Raw genomic sequence first — 10,126 nt, 5'->3', positions numbered from 1 at the left:
CCCCCCGCCCCGTTCCCCCCCCCGCCACCCCCGTCATCCTACACCTGCCTGGTGACTACACGTACCTTCCTCCCTGTTCACACGAGGCAGTTCTGACGCTGTCTGCTCCCCCTGTAGTGCCAGGCTTCTGTTGCACAGTTGGCGTGGACTGGAAGTCTCTCACTACTCCGGCGTGCCTCCCCCTCACCACGGACTACTTCCCCGACCGCCAGGGCCTGCAGAACGACTACACAGAGGGCTGCTACGATCTCCTCCCGGAGGCCGACATCGACAGGTCGGTGGCAGAGGAAAGGCGTGCAGCTTTTGTTTCTCCCAAGACTGGTTTACAAATCGTTAGTTTCACTTACCACCACGGAAGGGTCATCAGGGCTGGCTCGTGGGGATGAAGCCAAGGACCGGGGGACTCTATGAGTGTCACATGGCCCCGGGCCAGGCATGTCCTGTGAACAGCCGTCTGTCTTTTCAGGAGGGACGAGGAGGGTGTGCAGATGACGGCTCAGCAGGTGTTTGAGGAGTTCGTCTGCCAGCGGCTCATGCAGGGCTACCAGATCATCGTGCAGCCCAGGGCACAGCAGCCCAGCCCCGCTGGCCCGCCCCCGCTCAGCAGCAGCCCGCTCTATGGCCGTGGTGAGCTGTCCTCTTTGGACTGTAGTTTCTCTTCTCTACTAAGTTTGTGCAAGCAGGTTCTCAATACAGTGGGGAATACATACATTTAGGAGTCATTGTTTTTCAACACACATTTTTTTTCCCTCTAAATCTAACTTTACATGAGAATTAAACTCTCCACTGGGTTCAGAGTTATCTTAAAACTCTCCTTTTAAGGTAGAGGGTATGACCAAGTTCAGGAAGTTCCAGCCTGGCTTGAGCAGTACCTTGGGGTCCCAGGCAGCCAAGCAGGGGCTGAGCTGTCAAACTACAGGGTGAATATTCCAGACCCAGGAGCCTGGGTTTACGTCTCACACAGTGCCTGACACAGTAGGTCTTCTCATGTTACCTGAACCTCAAGTTTATACTTGTTGTTTTTTGGGTTTTTTTTTTCATTCTGGATTCATGTTCTCTTGTTTGTCACTGCAGCTCAGTGACTTGAAGCCGGGATGGTTTGTCCGTGAGTGGCAGAGGCTAGTGAGTGGCGGAGACTCAGTGGCACCGGTTGAGTCAGAGCTGGGCTCTGGAGGACTCCTCTGAAACAAGTCAGGCAGCGAGAATTACGTGCAGGGGCCTGGAACCACACAGTGGCGGTCACTTCCTGGAACCATCACTGAGCATTTGAGAGTCCCTTGCTTCCTCCTTGTAGCTAATGAGCTCCCCTCCTCCCTAACCAGCCAGCACCAAACCTCAGGCCATCTTTGGCTTCATTAAAGCTCCTCTGGGGACTTCCCTGGTGGCGCAATGGTTAGGATTCTGCCTGCCAACGCAGGGGACACATGTTCGAGCCTGGTCCGGGAAGATCCCACATGCCACAGAGCAGCTAGGCCCATGTGCCACAGCTACTGAGCCTGCGCTCTAGAGCCCGGAGCCACAACTACTGAGCCTGTGTGCTGCAACTACTGAAGCCCACTCGCCTAGAGCCTGTGCTCCGCAACAAGAGAAGCCACTGCAGTGAGAAGCCCACACACCGCAACTAGAGAAAAGCCTGTGTGCAGCAATGAAGACCCAATGCAACCAAAAATTTAAAAAAAATCTCCTCTGGTTAGAGGATCAAAGAAGCGTGGACCTGTTAATGGGAGCTTAGCAGTCCTCTGGTCCAGGCCCTGTTGTTCACGACGAAGCTTTGGATTCCCTCTGGATTTTCTCTAAAAGCCCCTTGTGATATGTATCACGTGATGCCTTTTTCACACATATACTCTACTGAATAGTAACCTTTCTGAGTGCCAGGATGATTTCAGCTGCATCTTGTTGTCCTCCACCACGGAAACCACTGTGCCTGGTGTACAGCAGTGTGCCTTGATGAATATATGACTGTGTTCATTCATTCGTTCAATAGTATTTTTTTTTTTTAGGCTGTGTTGGGTCTTCATTGCTGCGTGCGGGCTTTCTCTAGTTGTGGCGAGCAGGGGCTACTCTTCGTTGCGGTGCACGGGCTTCTCATTGCGGTGGCTTCTCTTGTTGTGGAGCACGGGCCCTAGAGTGCGTGGGCTTCAGTAGTTGTGGCACGCGAGCTCTAGAGCGCAGGCTCAGTAGTTGTGGTGCACGGGCTTAGTTGCTCCGCCACATGTGGGATCTTCCTGGTCCAGGGATCGAACGCATGTCCCCTGCACTGGCAGGCAGATTCTTAACCAGTGTGCCACCAGGGAAGTCCTCATTAGTTGTTTTTTTTTTTTTTTTTTTTTTTTGCGGTACACGGGCCTCTCACTGTTGTGACCTCTCCCGTTGCGGAGCATAGGCTCCGGACGCACAGGCTCAGCGGCCATGGCTCACAGGCCCAACCGCTCTGTGGCATGTGGGATCTTCCCGGACCGGGGCACGAACCCGTGTCCCCTGCCTCGGCAGGTGGACTCTCAACCACTGCTCCACCAGGGAAGCCCCTCATTAATATTTTTGAAGCTCCTGCTCTGTGGGGGAAAATAACATTAGTCAAACTATGATATACAATTCCACGTTGCAATAAAGACTGTGAGGGAAAAATCAGAGGGCTGCGAGAATATTTAATACAGGACCTGATCTGGTCTGGACAGTCAGGGGCGGCTTCTTTGAGGAGTTGATGTTTGAGCTGCTGCTGTACCTGAAACACATGGAGGAGTTTTTAGTGAGAGAGGAGTGGAGGGCAGGAACAGGTGGGCTAAGCATGCCAGGCAGCAGGGTTAGTATGTGCAAAGGCCCTGTTGGCTGGAAGACCTCGTGAGACTTTCTAGGCACCCAAAAGAAGACCGGCGTGGAGAGCACTGGGAATAAGGCAGCAATGTGGCCGGAGATGTCAGGAGACCTAGGCTGCACAGGCCCACGTGAAGGATTTTGTTTTTATCCCAAGAGCAGTGGGATGAATCTGCTTTTCGTGTCTGGCTCCAGCCAGGTTGCCTACTTCCTTTTCTGTGAAATAGCACTTTATCAGGTGCTACTGAAAATACAAAGACGAACAAGATTTGGGTCCTGGCCTCCTGGAACTTTTGGTTTGTCAGGGTGTGAGACAGAGGCACACAAGGAGCTACATCCAGGGTAGAATTCACTGCTGATAGGGTCTGATAGCTTTCTGGAGGAAGTGGCATTTGATGGTGACCTTAAATGATCCCTAGGATTTCAACAGTCGCCCAGGAAGAGAGGGCAGAAGAAGCAACAGGAGCAAATGTTTGGAGAAGGAAATTCGAGCAAATGAGTCTGAAACGTGGTGCAGCAGTGTGGGCGTCACGGGGGCTGAGGGCTGAAAGCTAGGTTGGCCACCCCTGCAGTTGAGGGCCTCAGATGCCAGGTGGCAGCTTGTGCCTGAGAGGAGTGGAGTTCCATTTTAGTCAATTAACATCTACTCCGGAACTTTCCTTCACAGAGGATGAGGCATTGGGCTGTTCGGCCAGCTGTTGTAGGCACCCCCAGGCTCTAACCTCCTGGCTGGTTCAGTAACAGAAAAATCTGCCCACTTCAGGACTTTTTTTTTTTTTTAAACCAAGAATATTTCTTTTCCATGAAACTGCCCCTGGAAAGAAAGTGTTGCCTCTTTTGTTTCTCCTTTTCTAAATCTGTATGGAAGAGAAGCAATTACCTGTTAAAGGACTGACCCTCAACCAGATGGAGGAAATTATTCATTTTTTTCCCTATTAGGCCTTGTGTCCCGAAACCGCCCTGAGGAGGAAGACCAGTACTGGCTGAGCATGGGCAGAACTTTCCACAAAGTCACACTGAAGGATAAGATGATCACAGTGACCCGATACCTTCCCAAGTGAGTCCTTGGGTATTTAAAGTTTTCAGCTCTGTCCTAAATTATGTCCAACTACTAAGTTATGTTTCTAACACATACTGTCTACATACTGAATTATGTGTATAACACGTAATTCAAACCAAGGAGGTTGAGTAATTGGTTTTTCTTTCAGAGTTACTGTTTTGCTCTCTAGGGTTGTATTTTATGGTTGTAGCTCACCTACTTCCAAAAGAGATTTGATCCAGCTTATAATGTTTAGCATGAGTCTTAACATGCCAATTAAAAATAAAGAGTATGAGGCTAGAAGAATGAGAAAGTTTAAGAAGAACTGAGAAATCTCCATTACCAGTCCCCTGGGATGAGTTTTGGTTACTGTGGTCGAGGGTCGAGTGCCAAGACTGCTAAGTGTCTTGAGAGAGAAAAGGTACAGGAGACTTGGGGGGAGGGGGGGATCCTTGTTTGGACCTCAGGCCACGCCCTTTGTTTTTCAGGTACCCTTACGAATCTGCCCAGATCCACTACACCTACAGCCTCTGCCCCTCCCACTCAGACTCGGAGTTTGTCTCCTGTTGGGTGGAATTCTCGCACGAGCGGCTGGAGGAGTACAAGTGGAATTACTTAGACCAGTACATCTGCTCTGCTGGCTCCGAGGACTTCAGGTCAGAGACCCCAATTTCACTTTCCATCCTCGCCACCTTGTGTGTGTCCGTATTTTAATGTCTCTGTCCTTTCTCCTGATTGCAAAATGATGCCTGTTTTAGAAAAAAGAAAAAGAAAATGGAGGGAAATAGCACATCTTCATTGGGTTAAAAACTCAGTGATGAGATGGACGTGGATGGTTGTGCAACAGTGTGAATGTACTGAATGCTGCTGAATTGTGCACTTAGAGATCATTAAAGTGGTAAACTTTGTTATGGATATTTTACCGCATGAAACAACAAAAAACAGCAAAAAGCCTGGTGAAGATGTGCTCTTTTTTAAAAAAATATTTATTTATTTATTTGGTTGCACCGGCTCTTAGTTGTAGCAGGTGGGCTCCTTAGTTGTGGTTCGTGGGCTCCTTAGTTGCAGCAGATGGGCTTCTTTAGTTGCAGCACATGAGCTCCTTAGTTGTGGCTCTCTGGGTCCATAGTTGCTGCACACAGGCTCCTTAGTTGTGGCATGTGAACTCTTAGTTGCGGCATGCACGTGGGATCTAGTTCCCTGACCAGGGATCAAACCTGGGCCCCTGCAATGGGAGTGCGGAGTTTTAACCACTGTGCCACAAGGGAAGTCCCAAGATGTGCTCTTTGGTGGAATGTCAGTGCTCTTCACATTTTCCTGACTGCTTGTGACATCTTTTTTTTTTTTAATTGAAGTCTAGTTGATTTACAATGTTGTGTTCATTTTGCTGTCGAGCAAAGTGGTTCTGTTATACACATATATACATTCTTTTTTTTTTGTATTCTTTTCCATTATGGTTTATCATAGGATTTTTTAAAAATCTTTTTTCAGCTTTATTGAGGTATAATTGACAAAAATTGTACATATTGAAGGTGTACAACGTGATGATTTCATATAAATTTTTTTCTTTTTTTTTATTGGAGCATAGCTGATTTACAATGTTGTGTTAGCTTCTGCTGTACAGCAAAGTGAATCAGTTATACATATACATATACTCACTCTTTTTTAGATTCTATTCCCATGTAGGTCATTACAGAGTACTGAATAGAGTTCCCTGTGCTATATAGTAGGTTCTTATTAGTTATCTGTTTTATATATAGTAGTGTGTATATGTCAATCCCAGTCTCCCAATTTGTCCCTCCCCGCCCCTTTCCCCCTTGGTAACCATAAGTTTGTTTTCTACATCTGTGACTCAATTTCTATTTTATAAATAGGTCCATTTGTACCATTTTTTTTTTAGATTCCACATATAAGTGATATCATATGATATTTGTCTTTCTCTGACTTACTTCATTCAGTATGACTATCTCTAGGGCCATCCATATCCCTGCAAATAGCATTATTTCACTGTTTTTTATTATCATAGGTTATTGAATATAGTTCTCTGTGCTATACAGTAGGACCTTGTTGTTTATCCATTCTATATATAAAAGCTTTGTGACGTCTTGTTTTTATTTTATTTTATTTATTTTTTTGGCCATGCTACGAGGCACGCAGGATCTTAGTTCCCTGACCAGGGATTGAACCTGGGCGCACAGCAGTGGAAGTGCCGAGTCCTAACCAGTGGACCATCAGGGAATTCCCTGTGACATCTTGTTTTTAATTTTTCATTTTTATGCATGATTTATGGTTGTGATGATAAAAGGCCACAGCGGCACTGGGCCTGGGTGCACAGAAGCATTCTGACGTCTCTGGGATAGAAAGTAAAAGCAGCCTTGGAGTTCATCCCTCTCAGCCTGCGTGAAATGCAGCATCAGATGAGCACGTGCTCCTGGGCAGATGGACGCTCGCACCCTCACTCCCGGGGGCGTGGGTGTTGAGATGGGATGCTTACTGGGGTGCTTTTAACATCTACTTTTTCTCACCACCACCCCTTTTCCCCTCTGGCCCTCTGTAGCTTAATCGAGTCTCTGAAGTTCTGGAGGACCCGCTTCCTGCTGCTGCCGGCCTGTGTCACCGCCACCAAGCGCATCACGGAGGGGGAGGCCCACTGTGACATCTATGGGGACAGGCCCCGGGCAGACGAGGAGGAATGGCAGCTCCTGGATGGCTTCATCCGATTCGTGGAGGGCCTAAACCGGATCCGCCGGCGGCACCGCTCCGATCGCATGATGCGGGTGAGACACCATGGACCCCTTGGGGGCTGGGCCCGGTCTGGGATGCAGGGACTGTCTCCTCCTGTGTCTGGGGCCTCTTGCCAGCCAGTTTCTTTACTCCACAGCTGCCCAGCATTTATCTTCAGTCCAAAGCAGTGGGTTCTCCTCCAGAGCAGGGTGAAGGGGGGTACACAGCCAGCTACCGGGCTGGGGCCACGCCTCTGACCCGAGGATAGTCCTTTGTGAGCTCCCCACTGGGGACCCGGTGTCAGGCACAGCTGCTTATGTGACTGGATTGCTGGTGCTGGATTGCTGGATAGAAACTCGCTCAAGAGGGTGACAGCAGCAGTGTCACTTGTAGTGTTTCCTGCACCCTTGGGCCTTCATTCAACCACTCACTCCCCAGTGAGGACGCTGAGGCTTGTGGGGGTGATGGGATGTGTCTGAGGACACTGAACTAATAAAGGGCTGATCTGGGATGATTCAGTGTGTGTGTGTGTGTGTGTGTGTGTGTGTGTGTGTGTGTGTGTGTACACATACAGCTCTGTGAATTTTACAAATGTATAGATTCACATAACCACCCCCACCACCACAATCAGGACATGGAATAGTTCCAACAGTGCAAAAAAACTCTCACACTACCCTTTAGAGTCACACTGTCCCCCATCTCTAACCCCTGGCAGCCACTGGTGTGTCCTCCATCACTATACTGTTGTCTTTTCCAAATGTCCTATAAGTGAAATCATACGATACGTAACCGTTCGAGTCTGCTTTCTTTCACTCAGCATAATGCCTTTGGGGTTCATCCAACTTGTCGCTCAAATCCACGGTTCATTCCTTTCCATTGCTGAGTAGTGTTCCATCATCAGCCGTGTTTTTACTTTTTGTTTTTAACCTCAAGTTCAGTGTTCTTTAACCCAGGCCAGCTGCCTCTCGTACACAGCATCATTTCTGGGAGAGCTTATGTAGTGGAAAGAACCTTGGTGTTTTTTTGTTTGTTTGTTTGTTTGTTTTTTTGTGGTACGCAGGCCTCTCACTGTTGTGGCCTCTCCCGTTGCGGAGCACAGGCTCCAGATGCGTAGGCTCAGCGGCCATGGCTCACGGGCCCAGCCGCTCTGCGTCATGTTGGATCCTCCCGGACCGGGGCACGAACCCGTGTCCCCTGCATCGGCAGGCGGACTCTCAACCACTGCACCACCAGGGAAGCCCAGAACCTTGGTTTTGAAGTCAGTTAACTGGAGTTTGAATTCCAGCTGCAGTGCGATTTGGGATAAGTTACTTCACTTCTCTGAGACTCAGCTTCTTTTTCCATAAATTAGATGTGATGTTATTTACTTCCTTGAACCGGTGATTGAGAATGAAATGAGATGCTATACGTAAACCGCCTCAAGGAGGCAGTGTGTTTTGAGTCCACAGTTATTTGGGACCTTCAGTTCAAGCGAAAAGCCGTTTCCTGGCATTTCCTGATCCTGAGACCCCGTCTTCCCCGACTGCACTGATGGGCTCCCAGAGTCTGAGGCACAGCAGACGCAGCAGCATCTGATGGCCTGTCTCCTCCTCTATGCTTTAGAAAGGGGCCACCATGAAAGGCTTGCAGATGGCTGGGCCCATCCCCACCCACTCCCTCGAGTCGACCGGCCCCCCGGTTGGGAAGAAGGGAACCTCAGCTCTGTCTGCCCTGCTGGAAATGGAAGCCACTCAGAAGTAAGTACCTGGTGGACAGAGACTCGTTCCCATCCCCCAGGCCCCAGTGTGGTGAAATGTGACTTCTGTCTACCAAGGAGCCAGTAACTGACAAAAAGACACATATGTGAAAAGAAAGCTAGGTTAATACCTGGTAAGTGTCGAATGTCATGAAGCAGGTCAGAAGTTAAAAACTTGCAGTCTGGGGCTTGATTTGAACTACAGATACAGTTGGTTTGGTCCACAAGGTGTTTTTTTGTTGGTTGGTTGGTCTTTTGTTTGTTTTGTATTTTTAATAGACTTTCTTTTTTAGGGCAGTTTTAGGTTCAAGGCAAAATTGAGTGGAAGGTACAGAGAGTTCCCATCTACATACACCCTGTCCCTGCACATTATCCACATCCCTCACTGAACGGTACATTTGTTACAATCGATGGACCTGCATTAACACATCATAGTCACCCAAAGAGCACAGTTTATTTACATCAGGGTTCACTCTTGGTGTTGCACATTCTATGGGTTTAGACAAACTTATAATGACAGGTAGCCACCATTATAGAGTAGTTACGTTGCCCTAAAAACACAAAATATTTTTAAAATATTTGAGCCAAATTTTTTTCGTTTGAAGATTTCGTATAAAAATCTTGATTTCTTAATGAACTCTTACATGAAAAAATATATATTATGGTTATATTGTATAAAAAATTCAGATAATGTAATACGAAATTATATTATGGGTAATACGTAAAATCCAGCTTTGCTCCAAGTGGTGGAGGCTCAGTTACCACTGGGTCCACGTTCAAGCCCAGCCACGATGGGCTGGCACTTTAGGTGGACTTGTGCCCCTGGTTTACCGTAGAACCAGCACGCCGTCTGCTCTTGGACTTGTCTTGGCCCCTCAGACAAGGGCCACCTGACCAGCTTCTCTAGGCATTTGAGTGTGTGGTCCCTTTGTAAACAGTAGGTGCTGCAGCTCTTAGGACCCCCGTGGGACCACATCTTGCTTTGGGAGGGCAGGGACAGCGTCACAGGAGGTAGGATTTAAGATGTCCTTGTAGAAAGGCATGCATTTATATGGGGGGTAGGGGGAGGACTTGGGGAAAAGGAGAAAAACATTGCCACGAGCAGGTGGGAACTACTCTGGGAGGCCTTCCCTGCCCCCTCCATCCTTCCAGCCAGATCAGATCCCTGCTGTACTTCCTGGTGTCTGTCTGGTGAGGGGGTCCGTGCCATGCCCACAGGAGCCCAAATATGTTAAGCTTTCAGAAGGTAACATCAGTGAGCCCGAGGCCCAGTGGGAGATGCAGTTGCAAAGACAGCATGGGAAGTCGGATTCCAGGCTGTTCTTACACATTCTCATAGCAAGAGCGACCCTTTGAAAGTTTATTTTAATGGAAAATTTCAAACAGATTAAAAAAAAGTAGACTCGTGTAATAAATCCCTGTTTACCCATCACCCAGCTTCAATGATTATCAACTCATGGCCAATCTTGTTTCATTTATATCCTGCTTGCTCACATCTTCCTTTTTATTTCTTATGAAATCCCAGACATCACACCCCTTTGTCTATAATATTCCAGTGTGCATCTCTGAAAGATAAGTACTCCTAAAACAAAACTGTAATACCATAATTTACCTAAAAAGTCACAGCAGTTCCTTAATATCATGTAATATTCATTCAGCATCTTTGGCAGAAGTGGTGTTTGCAGAGATGGGTCCTGCATACAGGAAGGCCTGGTGGGTGGGCCCAGGAGGCAGAGGCCTCACTAGTCCAGGCGAGAGGCAGCAGAGGCTAGAGGGTGAGGATGGGATGGAGGGGAAGGGATGCGGGGAGAGAAGGG

General features: G+C 48.1%; 1 protein-coding gene and 1 non-coding gene across 8 annotated transcripts in view; one reads left to right on the top strand and one right to left on the bottom strand.

Annotated features, from left to right (window-relative positions):
- Positions 1-10,126, top strand: part of DEPDC5 (DEP domain containing 5, GATOR1 subcomplex subunit) — a 94,864-nt gene that overhangs the window by 52,418 nt on the left and 32,320 nt on the right. For 4 of the 7 annotated variants that reach the window (XM_007453160.1, XM_007453155.1, XM_007453156.1 and 1 more), the window contains 6 exons: positions 91-274; positions 467-627; positions 3,751-3,868; positions 4,339-4,506; positions 6,408-6,627; positions 8,177-8,310. In XM_007453160.1, the coding sequence (XP_007453222.1) occupies positions 91-274; positions 467-627; positions 3,751-3,868; positions 4,339-4,506; positions 6,408-6,627; positions 8,177-8,310 (985 nt within the window). The remainder of the gene's footprint in view (positions 1-90; positions 275-466; positions 628-3,750; positions 3,869-4,338; positions 4,507-6,407; positions 6,628-8,176; positions 8,311-10,126) is intronic. The other 3 variants (XM_007453161.1, XM_007453159.1, XM_007453157.1) reach the window with 1 other exon arrangement.
- TRNAG-UCC (transfer RNA glycine (anticodon UCC)) lies at positions 6,016-6,088 on the bottom strand. The gene has a single exon. It is a non-coding gene; the product is annotated as a tRNA-Gly (tRNA).

This window comes from Lipotes vexillifer, unplaced genomic scaffold, assembly GCF_000442215.2.
Source record: "Lipotes vexillifer unplaced genomic scaffold, Lipotes_vexillifer_v1.1 scaffold1197, whole genome shotgun sequence".
In the NCBI taxonomy this organism is placed as follows: domain Eukaryota; kingdom Metazoa; phylum Chordata; class Mammalia; order Artiodactyla; family Lipotidae; genus Lipotes; species Lipotes vexillifer.
Note: the sequence above shows the minus strand (reverse complement) of the source record. Positions and strands in the feature narration are given on the sequence as shown.